The sequence below is a fragment of the Pleurodeles waltl genome, chromosome 11 (genome assembly GCF_031143425.1).
Source record: "Pleurodeles waltl isolate 20211129_DDA chromosome 11, aPleWal1.hap1.20221129, whole genome shotgun sequence".
In the NCBI taxonomy this organism is placed as follows: Eukaryota; Metazoa; Chordata; class Amphibia; order Caudata; family Salamandridae; genus Pleurodeles; species Pleurodeles waltl.
The window spans coordinates 969,587,824-969,605,956 of NC_090450.1; the positions used below are offsets into that span (position 1 = coordinate 969,587,824).

General features: G+C 45.0%; 1 protein-coding gene across 2 annotated transcripts in view; it reads left to right on the top strand.

The window, feature by feature from the left end:
• Window positions 1-18,133, top strand: part of PI4KA (phosphatidylinositol 4-kinase alpha) — a 520,678-nt gene that overhangs the window by 295,082 nt on the left and 207,463 nt on the right. For both annotated transcript variants that reach the window (XM_069215218.1, XM_069215217.1), the window contains exons 28-29: window positions 10,711-10,800; window positions 13,353-13,472. In XM_069215218.1, the coding sequence (XP_069071319.1) occupies window positions 10,711-10,800; window positions 13,353-13,472 (210 nt within the window). The remainder of the gene's footprint in view (window positions 1-10,710; window positions 10,801-13,352; window positions 13,473-18,133) is intronic.

Sequence of the window (18,133 nt, forward strand, 5' to 3'; positions counted from 1 at the left end):
GAAGATTTTCGTCGGTATTGTTGCGTTCGGGATCGGCGTACTTAGATTCCACACCGCATCGAAGATCGAAGAGCTCCGGTGCCCTTCGGGGTAGTTTTTTCGATCCTCCGTCGGGGCCTGGTCGGCCCGACCGCGTGCTGAAGAACGCCGATGGAACGGACCCCGTTCCGTTTCTGCCCCAAATGCCACAATAAATACCCCTACACAGACCAACACTTGGTCTGCAACCTGTGCCTGTCACCTGAGCACAGCGAAGACACCTGCGAGGCCTGTCGTGCGTTCCGGTCCCGAAAAACACTCCGAGACCGTCGAGCCAGAAGACTTCAAATGGCGTCCGCACCGACAGCCCAACGGGAGTTCGAGGAACAGGAAGAAGAAGGTACCTTCTCGATCCAAGACTCAGACTCCGAAGGATTCGACGACACACAAACCGTGAGTAAGACGTCGAAAACCACACAAAGAAACATTTACAAGGCCCAGGGGACGCCACTGCCACCAGGCCATGGCTCGACCCATAAATTCGGTGACCGACCGTCGGCACCGAAAAAGGCCCAAACAGTGCCGAGATCGTCCGACTCCGGTCGAGACACCGGCACGCAGCCTTCTCGGGACCGAGAAAGTGCTGGAGACAAGCCTCGACACCGAGATGCCGGTGTGGACACGGCTCGACGCCGAGACAGCGGCACCGAAACAGATCGACGCCAAGAGGTTTCTGCCCCGAAAAGGAAAAAAGTCACCTCGGAGCCGAAAAAACACGCAGACAAAGTTTCGATGCCGAAACAAACTGCAAGCGACCCAGCTTCAGGCTCTTATACAGAAGAGCACTCGCTAACCTCCCAAATGCAAAAGCATAGGTTTGAGGAAGAGCTACAAGCAACTGATGTGGACCATACGCAAAAGCGTATCTTCATTCAGCAGGGGACAGGAAAAATAAGCACCCTTCCCCCCATTAGGAGAAAGAGAAGGTTGGAGTTCCAGACAGAACAAGCACCACAACCAAAAGTGGTGAAAAGAGTTACACCACCACCCTCTCCTCCGCCCGTGATTACCGTTTCACCAGCACAAACCCCATCACACTCCCCAGCTCACACCACCATGAGCCAGGGTGACCAAGATCAGGACGCATGGGACCTATACGACGCCCCAGTGTCAGATAACAGCCCGGAGGCATACCCTACAAAGCCATCTCCACCAGAAGACAGCACCGCGTACTCTCAGGTGGTGGCTAGAGCGGCACAATTTCACAACGTAAGCCTCCACTCAGAACAGGTCGAGGATGATTTCTTGTTCAACACACTCTCCTCCACCCACAGCTCATACCAAAGCCTGCCTATGCTCCCTGGTATGCTCCGGCACGCAAAAGACATATTTAAGGAGCCGGTCAAAAGTAGGGCAATCACACCAAGGGTGGAAAAAAAGTACAAGCCGCCTCCTACGGACCCGGTTTTCATCACTACACAGCTGCCACCAGACTCTGTTGTTGTAGGAGCAGCTAGGAAAAGGGCCAACTCTCACACATCTGGAGATGCACCACCCCCAGATAAAGAAAGCCGCAAGTTCGATGCAGCTGGTAAAAGAGTCGCAGCACAAGCTGCAAACCAGTGGCGCATCGCGAACTCCCAGGCACTACTTGCGCGCTATGACAGAGCCCACTGGGACGAGATGCAACATCTCATTGAACATCTGCCCAAGGACTTCCAAAATAGGGCAAAACAAGTGGTTGAGGAGGGACAGACCATCTCCAACAACCAGATCCGTTCCTCCATGGACGCTGCAGATACAGCTGCACGGACAATTAATACATCTGTAACTATCAGAAGGCATGCATGGCTCCGAACGTCTGGATTTAAACCAGAGATTCAACAAGCAGTTCTCAATATGCCTTTTAATGAAAAAGAACTGTTCGGTCCAGAAGTGGACACAGCGATTGAGAAACTCAAAAAAGATACGGACACTGCCAAAGCCATGGGCGCACTCTACTCCCCGCAGAGCAGAGGGAATTACAGCACATTCCGTAAAACGCCCTTTCGAGGGGGGTTTCGGGGTCAAAGCACACAAGCCAGCACCTCACAAGCAACACCGTCCACTTACCAGGGACAGTATAGAGGAGGTTTTCGGGGACAATATAGAGGAGGCCAATTCCCTAGAAATAGAGGGAGATTTCAAAGCCCCAAAACCCCTACTACTAAACAATGACTCACAGGTCACTCACCCCCTCCACACAACACCAGTGGGGGGAAGAATAGGTCATTATTACAAAGCATGGGAGGAAATCACTACAGACACTTGGGTTCTAGCAATTATCCAACATGGTTATTGCATAGAATTTCTACAATTCCCTCCAAACATACCACCAAAAGCACAAAATTTAACAACACACCATTCCAATCTCCTGGAGATAGAAGTGCAGGCACTATTGCAAAAGAATGCAATCGAATTAGTGCCAAACACACAAATAAACACAGGAGTTTACTCACTGTACTTTCTGATACCAAAGAAGGACAAAACGCTGAGACCAATCCTAGACCTCAGAGTAGTGAATACTTTCATCAAATCAGACCACTTCCACATGGTCACACTACAAGAAGTATTGCCATTGCTAAAACTACACGACTACATGGCAACTTTAGACCTCAAGGATGCTTATTTCCATATACCAATACACCCATCGCACAGGAAATACCTAAGGTTTGTATTCAAAGGAATACATTACCAATTCAAGGTACTGCCTTTCGGATTAACAACCGCACCAAGAGTCTTTACCAAATGTCTAGCGGTAGTCGCTGCACACATAAGAAGGCAGCAAATACATGTGTTCCCATATTTGGACGACTGGCTAATCAAGGCCCATTCGTTCATACAGTGCTCCAATCACACAAATCAGATCATACAAACCCTCTTCAAACTCGGGTTCACCGTCAACTTTACAAAATCCAACATTCTGCCGCGCAAGGTACAACAATACCTAGGAGCCATAATAGACACATCAAAGGGAGTAGCCACTCCAAGTCCACAAAGAATTCTAAATTTCAACACCATCATACAACGCATGTATCCAACACAAAAGATACAGGCAAAGATGGTATTACAACTCCTAGGCATGATGTCATCATGCATAGCCATTGTCCCAAACGCAAGACTGCACATGAGGCCCTTACAACAATGCCTAGCATCACAGTGGTCTCAAGCACAGGGTCACCTTCTAGATCTGGTGTTAATAGACCGCCAAACTTACCTCTTGCTTCTGTGGTGGAACAACATAAATTTAAACAAGGGGCGGCCTTTCCAAGACCCAGAGCCACAATACGTAATAACAACAGATGCTTCCATGACAGGGTGGGGAGCACACCTCGATCAACACAGCATACAAGGACAATGGAACGTACATCAAACAAAACTGCATATCAATCACCTAGAACTTCTAGCAGTTTTTCAAGCACTAAAAGCTTTCCAACCAATAATAGTTCACAAATACATTCTCGTCAAAACAGACAACATGACAACAATGTATTATCTAAACAAGCAGGGAGGGACGCACTCCACGCAGTTAAGCCTGCTAGCACAGAAAATTTGGCATTGGGCAATTCACAACCAAATTCGCCTAATTGCACAGTTTATACCAGGGATCCAAAATCAACTCGCAGACAATCTCTCTCGAGATCACCAACAGGTCCACGAATGGGAAATTCACCCCCAAATTCTGAACACTTATTTCAAACTCTGGGGAACACCTCATATAGACTTGTTTGCGACAAGGGAGAACGCAAAATGCCAAAACTTCGCATCCAGATACCCACACAAACAATCCCAAGGCAATGCCCTATGGATGAACTGGTCAGGGATATTTGCTTACGCTTTTCCTCCTCTCCCTCTCCTTCCTTACCTGGTAAACAAACTCAGTCAAAGCAAACTCAAACTCATATTGATAGCACCAACTTGGGCAAGGCAACCCTGGTACACAACGCTCCTAGACCTATCAGTGGTACCCTGCATCAAATTGCCCAACAGGCCAGATCTGTTGACACAGCACAACCAAAAGATCAGACACCCAGATCCAGCATCGCTGAATCTAGCAATCTGGCTCCTGAAATCCTAGAATTCGGGCACTTACAACTTACCCAAGAATGTATGGAAGTCATAAAACAAGCCAGAAGGCCATCCACCAGGCACTGCTATGCAAGTAAATGGAAGAGGTTTGTTTGCTACTGCCATATTAATCAAATACAACCATTACACACAACTCCAGAACATGTAGTGGGTTACTTGCTTCACTTACAAAAATCTAACCTAGCTTTCTCTTCCATCAAGATTCACCTTGCAGCAATATCTGCATACCTGCAGACTACCTATTCAACTTCCCTATATAAGATACCAGTCATTAAAGCATTCATGGAGGGCCTTAGGAGAATTATACCACCAAGAACACTACCTGTTCCTTCATGGAACCTAAATGTTGTCCTAACTAGACTTATGGGTCCACCTTTTGAACCCATGCACTCCTGCGAAATACAGTTCCTAACCTGGAAGGTGGCATTTCTCATCGCCATTACTTCCCTAAGAAGAGTAAGCGAGATTCAGGCGTTTACAATACAGGAACCTTTTATACAACTACACAAAAATAAAGTCGTCCTAAGGACCAATCCTAAATTTTTGCCAAAGGTTATTTCACCGTTCCATCTAAATCAAACAGTGGAACTTCCAGTGTTCTTTCCACAGCCAGATACCGTAGCTGAAAGGGCACTACATACATTAGATGTCAAAAGAGCATTGATGTATTACATTGACAGAACAAAAAACATCAGAAAGACTAAACAACTCTTTATTGCCTTTCAAAAACCTCACGCAGGAAACCCAATTTCAAAACAAGGTATAGCCAGATGGATAGTTAAATGCATCCAAATCTGCTACCTTAAAGCTAAACGACAGCTGCCCATTACACCAAGGGCACACTCAACCAGAAAGAAAGGTGCTACCATGGCCTTTCTAGGAAACATCTCAATGCAAGAAATATGTAAGGCAGCCACATGGTCTACGCCTCACACATTCACCAAGCACTACTGTGTAGACGTGTTAGCCGCACAACAAGCCACAGTAGGTCAAGCCGTATTAAGGACATTATTTCAGACTACTTCCACTCCTACAGGCTGATCCACCGCTTTTGGGAAAATAACTGCTTACTAGTCTATGCAGAACATGCGTATCTACAGCGACAGATGCCATCGAACTGAAAATGTCACTTACCCAGTGTACATCTGTTCGTGGCATCAGTCGCAGTAGATTCGCATGTGCCCACCCGCCTCCCCGGGAGCCTGTAGCAGTTTGGAAGTTACCTTCAATTATTTATATATGTATCATCTCAACCTTAAATAGGTGCATACTTAGTCACTCCATTGCATGGGCGCTATTACTACAATTCAACTCCTACCTCACCCTCTGCGGGGAAAAACAATCGAAGATGGAGTCGACGCCCATGCGCAATGGAGACAAAAGGAGGAGTCACTCGGTCCCGTGACTCGAAAGACTTCTTCGAAGAAAAACAACTTGTAACACTCCGGCCCAACACCAGATGGCGAGCTATTGCAGAACATGCGAATCTACTGCGACTGATGCCACGAACAGATGTACACTGGGTAAGTGACATTTTCATTTCTTTACGATTGTCTGCAAAACTCACTGTTAAAGGAAGCAACAGTTTACATTAGCCTTACAAGAATGTTGTCAAACATGAGTATTACCTTTAATTCAATTCAGTATTACACACCGCAACCACCTCTCTGACAACATTTGAATACATAAACTTACCACTCACTACAACTCCCTACTTTCTAACAGTGTCCAGTTTGCCTTTACAAGTGAAATATCTGAAGGTAAAGTGGGATTCACATATGGGAGTGGATATTTTTCAGAGCGAATGAACTATGCAGAAGAGCTACTGTCACCACAATGTAACTGGTTCTCCTCGACAGACGCATCTATTCATTCTAAACTGGTTGGGACTAGAGGATCCGGCAGGATGATAGTGCGCATACATGAAAGATAGAGAATTTGTGGGAACTCTTTTAGAGCAGGGGGTGACCAAAGTATGCATATATTCTGGCATTATTGATGAAATAGTTGCATGGTAAGTATTATTCCTGGGGGCAGACCTAACCCAAACCCTAGTGCAAGCATGGCAACGCCTCCAAGTAGACACGTTCAGATATCAACTGTTAAATATGGCTGGTGTCCAAGGATGCTCCTTAAGTGCTTTCAAAAAGCAATACCCGCAGCAGTCAAGTATGAACTTAATAGCCTGCTTCCTTAACTATTTTATTTAAAGTTGAATAATAGCTGAGATGACCTTTGGTATATTGGGTGTAGTACAGAGTCAGAGCTCCTAGTTAAAGTAAAACTAGGCACATATGTAATAAAGGAATTCAGAAAGCAGCCTTTCTACACTTGTGCCTAAAAAAAAAAAAAGAACTATGAAAAGCTCATTGACCAATTGTGTGAAAAGGCTACCATGAGACTAAGGCTGTATTTAACTTTTTAAGTCTGTTATCTCACACCTTTTAGCCTTTCTAGAGCCTCTGAAGATACAGTGGGTGCACAGAAATCTGTAGTGCATCAAGGGTGCATGGTAGGGCAGGGATTTGAGTGTGTGCTGCTAGTGTCTTCAGCACACTACAATTTGTGTGAATTCATAGAATGTAGAACCTTGGAAGGGAAGAAGCCACAGTTCCCTTGTAGTCTGCCCATTTCATCTCCTGTAGTAAACCTACAAAGGCTTCTGAGTTCAGTCTTTTTCCTAGCTCCCCAGTTTTTACGGCTCTTTGTTAGTTATAGGTTTTCGAAATTGTTTGTTTATCACGCCCTTTGTAGGTATAATGCATTTACACATTTCATTCAAGATGACAGACATAATTGGTTCATGCAGCTCTTTGTTATACAATGTTAAGGTGGACGTATGTCTGGTCTAGAGGCTAGGATCCATAAGTTTAAGTTGGATCTGAATCTTTACTTTGTCTCACTTGTCATCCAAAAGAAGATGGGTAAGTGTAGTCTGGGACCAGCCAGACAGTAAAGGGGTCAAAATATGGTAACTCATCCCACACTTACTAAGCCCATTTGTTTTTCTTGTAGCCCTCTCCCCAGAGCATCTGTTAATGGTATTCTGAGCTGTTGTTCCTCACACATGAGTGTAATCTAGGGAAATCACTCTGGTGTTGTAGTTTATACCCTATCAGATATTGATAAACTGATACTTACTGCCCAGCATTTGATCTTGAAATAAAGTTTTTGACTTGTTTCTTGACTGCCCTTGCAGCTGCCTTAAAGAGTTAAACAAGAGTGTGGTGAACAAGCGGACAAACACAGATTGTGACTGTGCTGCAGCAAGTTTGACTGCCGAGGTGACTCTCAATCACCCCCTTCCTTCCCTTGATGTTACTTTAATGTTTCTTTTTCCAATCATACTTCTTATCAATGGTATGCTCCTGCATACAGCAGCCATTGGGTGTTTTATGTGTGCAACTACCTCATCATCACCCCATAGAAACTTTAGGCTTCTGGGTCTGATGTTGGCTTTCATCTTGGCTATTTCCTGCTCTGTTTGAGTCAGTGGTGTGATGCTGGCCTATCCCCAAGCATTTTGCCCACTAAACATATCAAGCAATGGTCATATATTGCGCCATGCATTTGAGTTATGAATGTAAAACAGCCGAGATGGAAACACATTTAGTGTTTGCCTTTATTTACACTAGACCAGTAGTATAGCCCCAAATTAGCGCTGCACCAGTGTAGAGTACACTCTTCTTCAGACACAGTGCGGCTAAATGCATTCTTAATTTTTTCATCATTCTGGTTTCCTTCCTCATCAGGTATTCCTGTTCTCTTTATCCTGTTTCTTTAGGTAGGATTTTTTGCACAGGCCTGTAGTAGAGCTCTGATTCCCCAGTGATTCTGTCAGATGTTTCCATGTAGTATCAGTTTTACATTTTGCCCTAGTAAAATTATTACCGGACATAGTTTGCTCACATGACTGCCCTGAATTCTACACTAAAGCTTTTCTGCAGAACCTGAGGCATCACCCACCAGAAGAAAGCCAATTGTTTTGGATTCTGAAGGGGAATTGTAAAACTAGCACAAAAGTGAACTGTGGAAGTGTTTAAAATGAATATGAACTACTGTTAACTTTAAACACATTCCGCTCCTCTGTTTTTAGCTCACATGTGCCATTGTTGATAGGAACCAGCCTTACGATAATCAGACACAGCATCCTCCCAAAAGATACTGTACAGCGTAAACTGTTAGTCTTTCTAGTCTCAAAGCTGGAACATGAGCAATCTCCCAGATGTTTCAGACATTTAGGTCTCATCAGTCTGGGGAAGCTTAAACTGCTGTGGCACAGCAAGCTTATGATGATAAAATGTAGTGAGCCAGCAATAATGACAAGTGGTTCAGATTGATTCATGCATTTCCATTGATCGCTTTTGTACTAAGTGGAACATAAACAAACAAGCCCCCTCTAAACAGTGATCATGGCGTAAAGCTTCTCAGGGAACTCAAAAAAAAAGGGAGATCCTTCTGCTGGAACCCCTATAAACTACTTCCCGTGACAAGTTGATAAATCCAACACCTGGGGGTATCCACTTAGTCAAGGAGCTGGGCTTTCTTTAAAGGTAACATAAGCATACCTTGGCACTTTATTTTAAAGGTACAACAGTTGCCATTGACTCTGCAGTCTAGAACAAACTTGAGCTGTTGTGAGCTGGCCCCGTATTTGTGTGAAGTGGCAAGAAAGTGAAGGTGGAAAGGATCTCCTATTGCAGTTGCTAACCCGGACATAATCTTGGTCAGATATTCTAGATTAGATTAGGTATCGAAAAACATATGATGTGTACTGTGTTTTATTTAAATAGTGCATGTGGAATCATTCTTCTGCAAAGGTATAATTTCAGTTAATTTCAGGATATTGATTGTTTTCATTCAGGCACTCAGTCATCCTATCCGAGGGGTGTCTGACTTTCTCCAAAATGCCCTTCCAGTAGATTCTGCAAATGTTTTCTGTCTTCCTTTTGTAAACCCTTACATTTAAAGGATGTGCTTATCTTTGCTTTCACATTTGAGCCAAGGCAGTTTCTCCAGAAGCTTCTCTCATCAGTAGTAGCAGTAGCAACACTTATTAAGCAGAGGGGGTAAATTATATCATTTGAGAAAAAGAGGTAAAATACTTATCCTAAAACATTTGTTTTTAAAAGGTAGACCTTTTCCCTGCTTTACTTCAAAACCTTTCAGTGTGTGTAGGTGAAGTCCGAGAGTTGGGTTCTGGTTTTGAAGTTGAACTTAGCATGATGAATTAAATCTTATTGTTTTCTTTTAATACAGTTTGAACAGCAGATACTTCCTTTCAGTGTTGTGTTCCTGATTAGTTGAATGTCACATCTGCTGCCATGATGTCTCTTCAACGCACTGACAGTCAACTTTATACAAAAGAGTTGGGTGACCTCAGCCCAATGTTCCTCGCCCTAAAGGGTAACAGACACCCACCTGCTTTCTCCCTGACTGTCAAAGCCTCCTGAATGTTTTAAATCCTCAAGCGCTTTTCTTTCTTTCGGGAAATGTAATTGACCTATATTTATACCTCCTTCCAAGTTGTTTCAAATCTTGTGCCCGGTTTTGGCCAGGCTGAGTCTGTCATCCAGAGTAAGCCTAGTATGTATTCATGGGGAACCAATCTCTGAAACTGTTCTTGTGCTTCTGTTTTGTAGGGGATTTTTTCAATGAATTGAGGCAGTGTGCAGAGAGAAGATGTACAGGATTTGTTTATCTGTAATGCACTTATTTACACCCATCAACTGTATTAGAAAATAGCGAGATATAAGGTTTTGGAAGTTTTCAGTCTTTACTTAGTTTATTTTATAATGATTTACTTTCTGAGCTTCTGAAGCAGAAGCACTGAACAGAGGTTCTATCAAATGTTACTTAGAAACTTACCAGAATATGGTAAAAGCATGAGGGTGAATATATAATATAATCACCCTCATGCTTTTACCATGGCATGTTTTTGCCATGGTTGGTGGTGTGGTTTGTAGAGCACCTGTTGGTGCTGAAGGATTTACTTTGAAAACAGAGATAACATGAGATTCGTTATAGGTATGTCCTGTTTCTTTACAAATGGGTCTTTATTCATGGCCTTCCTTTGAAGGGATTGTGTGGGGTTAGTTATAATATTAATAAGAGCATTGTGTCACAGACATGGAACACAACTATACCTCCACTTCTTTGGATCCAGAAAAAAAAAAAAGAGATGAGACTGATCAGAGTGCCCTCCACGTCCATTTACCAAATGTTTATTTTGCTGCAGTCTCCGCCCTTGCCCATATGGAGTTTGGGATCTGAGGGTCCAAATTCTACACATGTAGATGCTGGAAATTAGTGTGATGCCTTCATTGCCGAAGTATGTTCTCTATGGTGTGAAAACTCTGTAATAGCCTGGCTGCTGTATCCTGTACTCTCCGCAGATGCTGAATGAGATTCATCTCTATCCTTGGTACCTAGATTTAGTAAAGTCCAGGCTTTGAATGAGACATTATAGTCCTTGTACACTACATCTTCAAAAATGGTATACACTACATGAGGAGTAGGATATAATTGTATTGTTGGGTTATTCTAGGTAGTAGTGGATAGTAAGTGTGAATAATAGCATGTCCGTTATTGGGTTCCTTGCAGAGCATTGTGAAGGACTTTGCGGCACGATGTGGAATGATTTTGCAAGAAGCAATGAAGTGGGCACCCTCTGTCACCAAATCTCACCTCCAGGTATGTACTTGTGTTAGTGGAGCACTCTGTGATCCAGCTAGAGGGTACCCCTCACAGGACCTTTCTGGTGTGCTGATAATTCTTAAGCATTGTGATTTAGGTTGACATGCCTTTCACATTCTAATGATGAAGGATAAAGAGAAAAGTGTGTAACTGTGTGAAAGATACCAACCCTGGGAAACGGCGGTTAGGATAAGGAGCATTTCCATTCTGCACTATTGTACATTTCATATTTTACCATCCTTTGAATACTTCCTGCCACTGTGATTTTGTGCCATATTCCAGGTAATATTTAAAGAATATAAACACTTAATGGGCCACCATAGAGAACAAGCTATGCACTCACTCTGTCTCCCTTTTCCTCCCTCTCTGACTGTCATTCTCATTTCTCACTCTTACATCTTTTTCCTTCCTCTCGCCCACTTTCTTCTTTTTCCCTTTCTCCACTTGAGTCAGTCTCTCTTGGTCACTCTGTGTCTTTTGATGTCTCGCTTTTCTTTTCTCTCTACTTTAGCTTGTGGATAGGCTGGGATTTCTGTGTTGGTTTTGCAAGGCGCCCCTTTTATGTTCGATATGATAGATCTCCCCACACTGCTCTATTGCTCACAGAGGCAGAAGCGGTCTCTCCCTTTCACTGCAATGAAGTGCCTCTTTCTTGCTTTTCGTGATGTTAATCTGACATGTAACAGTTTTCTGGAACCTTTACCTACCTGTAGGACTGTAGAAGGCTGGTTCGCTCCAGCCTATTGCAGTTGGTACATATGGCCCTCTTCTTTTAGGTGATTTAGGTGCTTCGACTCCTGTGCTGTGCTCATGTGCTGTTCTTGTGCAGACTGGTATCATCGGTGGCTGAGTGTTCTAACAGCCTGAGCACAGTAGGCATCCTGTACTGTAAATATCACTATAGAACTAGCCCCAAGCCAAACTGTAGCTCTGAATCTAACCCTAGCCTGAACCTACTGTAGCACTAACCCCGCTATAGCCCCCAGCCTAGCTCCGAACCCAAACCTTGTATTGAACCAACACTAACCCTGAACCTAACCATGGCCCTGGCCCTAACCTAAGTCCTGAGTCTAACCCTAGCAACGAACGTAGCTCTGAACCCAAACCAAGGCAAGCAGTAAAATTAGCCTTAGCCCTGAACCAAACTTTAGCCCTGAATCCAGGTGTGAACCTAATCCTAGGACCAAGACTAACTCTGGTTCTGAACCCACATTTAGCAATGATTCTAACCCTAGCCTTGAACCCAATCCTAGTCCCCACCCTTATTCTATTCCTGACCCTAACCTCAGCCCTGAACCTAGCTCTGACGCCAGCCCTAGGAGTGAACCTAACCGTAGCTCTCAATCCAACCTTAACCCTGAAACTAACCCTAGCCCTGAAACTAACCCTAACCTGAACCTAACCCTATCCCTGAACCTTACCCTATACCTGAACCTGACCATGAACCTAGCTGTGAATCTAACCTTAGCCCAGAACCCAACCCAAGAACTGAACCCAAACCTGGTACTGAGCATAACCCTAGCCCCGAACCTATCTAGGAGCCTAACCTTAGCCCTGAACGCAGCTGTGATCCTAACCCTAGTAGTGAACCTAACTTTAGCTCTGACCATAACCTTAACTATGGTCCTAATCTTAGCCCTGACCATTAACCTATTTGTGAATCTAACCTTAGCACGTTACCTAAACCAAGCCCTGAACTAAATCCTGGTCCTGAGTCTAGCCCTAGCCATGAAAATAGTTGTGAATCTAACCTTAGCTCTGAACCTAGCTCTGAACCCAACCCTAGTAGTGAACCTAACCTTAGCTCTGAACCTATTCTTAGCCCTGAACCTAGCCGTGATCCTGACCCTAGTAGTGAACCTAACTTTAGCTCTTAACCTAACATTAGCCCTGAACGTAGCTCTGAACCTAGCCCTAGTTGTGAACCTAACCTTAGCTCTAAACGTAAACTTAGCTCTGAACCTAACTTTAGCCCTGACCATGAACCTAGAGGTGAATCTAATCTTATTCTGGTACCCAACCAAAGCCTGGTTCTGAGCCTAACCATAGCCCTGAAACTAGCTGTTAGCCTAACCTTAGCCCTGAACCCAGCTGTGAACCTAACCTTAGCTCTGACCATAACTTTAACTCTGAACCTCACCTTAGCCCTGAACCTGACCCTGACCATGAACCTATATGTGAGCCTAACCCTAGCCCCAAACCTTACTCTAGCCCTGAACCAAATCCTAGCAGTGAACTGACCCGTACGCCCAAACCTACCCCCAGCCCTGAACCAATTTGTGAAGCTATCCTTTACCTGGTAATTATCTTAATACTTACCTGATGAAGTTGTTACAGACAACATTCACTCCCAATAACTTTTTCCTGCTGATATTTTGCCCACTGTTCTTTTGTTAAATCATAATAAAAAAATCTATATTTTGGTGGCAGGCTGCATTCCAACATCTCTTCACACACTGCCAAAGTGTTTCAAATCAAATTTTTTAGCCTTTGGATTTTGGTTCTTTAAAGAAATTCTTATTTAAAACGTTATTGCTCATTTATTTTAGGAATACCTGAACAAACATCAGAACTGGGTGTCCGGCCTGTCCCAGCACACAGGACTGGCCATGGCTACAGAGAGCATCCTTCACTTTGCTGGCTACAACAAGCAGAACACCACACTCGGGGTAAGCTGTTGACTTCTCTTATAGTCTGCCATATTTGCAGTATAAGCTGTTGAGAGTTTAAAGTGGGCATACACAGAGATATATACTATGCACAGATTATGTGTGCATCATATTCTGTATAGAATAGATGCTTTTATCCATGGGTGGGCACTCTGCACGGATTGTTTGTGCAGTATCAACAGTAGAGACCTGAGGTAACAAACATATGGATGCATTATATACTTGCCTCTTGTGTGCATTGTCACCTGTAAGGAATAGAGGGTGTGCATAAATGAGTGGATATTCTGCATGTCCCCTGGTTGCATAATAGAAATAGCGAATACATTGATGTATTCTACGCTTGGCCTGCGTGTGCGTCACCAGCGGAAGACCATAGAGGCACTTGTAGTGTCTGCATGGCCTGTGTCTATATCGTCAGCTGTAAAGTGTGGAAAGCGTGCACACATGAGTGGACACTTTGCATGGCCTATGTGTGCAATTTCAGCTGTAAAGAGAAGAGGGCTTGCATTCACGAGTGGATATTCTGCCTGGACTCTTTGTGCATCATCGAGGTACCAACATATGGCTGTGTTCTATTCTTGGTCATGTGTGCATTGTGAGGCGTAAAGAATGGAAGACATGCGCTCATGAGTGGATACTGTGCATGTCCTTTGTGTGCACCACTATCTGCAGATAACAGATAGCACACATACATGTCAGCCTGTTGTTTGGGGGCTATGTTACTGAGAAGAAGTTTCCAATTCTGATGGATGAAGCCTTCCAATAAATAGGGCCAAGAATGGCCAACCCACATTCTGAACCTAATTCACAGCATTCACCGGATCCTCACAGTTTTATTGCGTTCAGTTCCTCAGACCTAGCTTTCTCTGCTAGAACCCTAAATGCCAGTGGCGAGTTTACTAGCTGTGTCTTAAAACTCAGCCCTTATACTGTCACGGTTTTTAAGTTTGTTCCTGGAAAATGCCTTTGTTTTTAGGACAACTGTCTTAATAGGTGAGAAGGAGAACTTCATCACCATATCTGTGCAGGACAGCATTCCATTTCCAAAAGGGATTGTAAAAAGAGAGTTCCTAACAATTTTAGAACCTCTGTCTCTGTACTATCGCACCGCTAGCTCAGCCTTATGCGTTCCTGTGCTGTAGATTAGAGAAGAACCTCCTCTGCTACTGCCACGTCTGCCACTGGTAAAGGAAAGCAAATGTTCGATGGCATCTGTCGCTGTAGATACGCATGTTTTGCAATAGCTCGCCATCTGGTGTTGGGCCGGAGTGTTACAAGTTGTTTTTCTTCGAAGAAGTCTTTCGAGTCACGGGATCGAGTGACTCCTCCTTTTGTCTCCATTGCGCATGGGCGTCGACTCCATCTTCGATTGTTTTTTTTCCGCCATCGGGTTCGGACGTGTTCCTGTCGCTCCGAGTTTCGGAACGGAAAAATAGCTAAATTTCAGAAGATTTTCGTCGGTATTGTTGCGTTCGGGATCGGCGTAGTTAGATTCAACACCGCGTCGAAGGATCGAAGAGCTCCGGTGCCCTTCGGGGTAGTTTTTTCGATCCCCCGTCGGGGCCTGGTCGGCCTGACCGCGTGCTGAAGAACGCCGATGGAACGGACCCCGTTCCGTTTCTGCCCCAAATGCCACAATAAATACCCCTACACAGACCAACACTTGGTCTGCAACCTGTGCCTGTCACCTGAGCACAGTGAAGACACCTGCGAGGCCTGTCGTGCGTTCCGGTCCCGAAAAACACTCCGAGACCGTCGAGCCAGAAGACTTCAGATGGCGTCCGCACCGACAGCCCACCGAGAGTTCGAGGAACAAGAAGAGGAAGGTACCTTCTCGATCCAACACTCGGACTCCGAAGGATTCGACGATACACAAACCGTGAGTAAGACGTCGAAAACCACTCAGAGGAAGATTTACAAGGCCCAGGGGACGCCACTGCCACCAGGCCATGGCTCGACCCATAAATTCGGTGACCGACCGTCGGCACCGAAAAAGGCCCAAACAGTGCCGAGATCGTCCGACTCCGGTCGAGACACCGGCACGCAGCCTTCTCGGGACCGAGAAAGTGCTGGAGACAAGCATCGACACCGAGATGCCGGTGTAGACACGGCTCGACGCCGAGACAGCGGCCCCGAAGAAGATCGGCGCCGAGATGTTTCGGCCCCGAAAAAGAAAAAAGTCACCTCGGAGCCGAAAAAGGACGCAGACAGGGTTTCGGTACCGAAACATACTGCAACCGACCCAGCTTCAGGCTCTTATACAGAAGAGCACTCGCTAACCTCCCAAATGCAAAAGCATAGGTTTGAGGAAGAGCTACAATCAACTGATGTGGACCATACGCAAAAGCGTATTTTCATACAGCAGGGGACAGGAAAAATAAGCACCCTTCCCTCCTATTAGAAGAAAGAGAAGGTTGGAATTCCAAACTGAACAGACACCACAACCAAAAGTGGTGAAAAGAGTTACCCCACCACCCTCTCCTCCGCCCGTGATTAACGTCTCACCAGCACAAACTCCATCACACTCCCCAGCTCACACCACCATGAGCCAGGGTGACCAAGATCAAGACGCATGGGACCTATACGACGCCCCAGTGTCAGATAACAGTCCGGAGGCATACCCTACGAAGCCATCTCCACCAGAGGACAGCACCGCGTACTCTCAAGTGGTGGCTAGAGCAGCACAATTTCACAATGTAAGCCTCCACTCAGAACAGGTCGAGGATGATTTTTTATTCAACACACTCTCCTCCACCCACAGCTCATACCAAAGCCTGCCTATGCTCCCTGGTATGCTCCGGCACGCAAAAGAAATCTTTAAGGAGACGGTCAAAAGTAGGGCAATCACACCAAGGGTGGAAAAAAAGTCTAAGGCGCCTCCTACAGACCCGGCTTTCATCACTACACAGCTGCCACCAGACTCTGTCATTGTAGGAGCAGCTAGGAAAAGGGCCAACTCCCACACATCTGGAGATGCACCACCCCCAGATAAAGAAAGCCGCAAGTTCGATGCAGCTGGTAAGAGAGTCGCAGCACAAGCTGCAAACCAGTGGCGCATCGCGAACTCCCAGGCACTACTTGCGCGCTATGACAGAGCCCATTGGGATGAGATGCAACATCTCATTGAACATCTGCCCAAGGATCTACAAAATAGGGCAAAACAAGTGGTTGAGGAGGGACAGACCATTTCCAACAACCAGATCCGCTCCTCCATGGACGCTGCAGATACAGCTGCACAGACAATTAATACATCTGTAACTATCAGAAGGCATGCATGGCTCCGAACGTCTGGATTTAAACCAGAGATTCAGCAAGCAGTTCTCAATATGCCTTTTAACGAAAAGGAACTGTTCGGTCCAGAAGTGGACACAGCGATTGAGAAACTCAAAAAAGACACGGACACTGCCAAAGCCATGGGCGCACTCTACTCCCCGCAGAGCAGAGGGAATTACAGCACATTCCGTAAAACACCCTTTAGAGGGGGGTTTCGGGGTCAGAGCACACAAGCCAGCACCTCACAAGCAACACCGTACAGTTACCAGGGACAGTATAGAGGAGGTTTTCGGGGACAATATAGAGGAGGGCAATTCCCTAGGAATAGAGGAAGATTTCAGAGCCCCAAAACCCCTACTACTAAACAGTGACTCACATGTCACTCACCCCCTCCACACAACACCAGTGGGGGGAAGAATAAGTCACTATTACAAAGCATGGGAGAAAATCACTACAGACACTTGGGTTCTAGCAATTATCCAACATGGTTATTGCATAGAATTTCTACAATTCCCTCCAAACATATCACCAAAAGCACAAAAGTTGACAAAACATCATTCCAATCTCCTGGAGATAGAAGTGCAGGCACTATTGCAAAAGAATGCAATCGAATTAGTGCCAAACACACAAATAAACACAGGAGTTTACTCACTGTACTTCCTGATACCAAAGAAGGACAAAACGCTGAGACCAATCCTAGACCTCAGAGTAGTGAACACTTTCGTCAAATCAGACCACTTTCACATGGTCACACTACAAGAAGTATTACCATTGCTAAAACTACACGACTACATGGCAACTTTAGACCTCAAGGATGCTTATTTCCATATACCAATACACCCATCGCACAGGAAATACCCAAGGTTTGTATTCAAAGGAATACATTACCAATTCAAGGTACTGCCTTTCGGATTAACAACCGCACCAAGAGTCTTTACCAAATGTCTAGCGGTAGTCGCTGCACACATCAGAAGGCAGCAAATACATGTGTTCCCATATCTAGACGACTGGCTAATCAAGGCCCATTCGTTAATAGAGTGCTCAAATCACACAAATCAGATCATACAAACCCTCTTCAAACTAGGGTTCACCGTCAACTTCACAAAATCCAACATTCAGCCGCGCAAGGTACAACAATACCTAGGGGCCATAATAGACACATCAAAAGGAGTAGCCACTCCAAGTCCCCAAAGAATTCAAAATTTCAACACCATCATACAACGCATGTATCCAACACAAAGGATACAAGCAAAGATGGTATTACAACTCCTAGGCATGATGTCTTCATGCATAGCCATTGTCCCAAACGCAAGACTGCACATGAGGCCCTTACAACAGTGCCTAGCATCACAGTGGTCTCAAGCACAGGGTCATCTTCTAGATCTGGT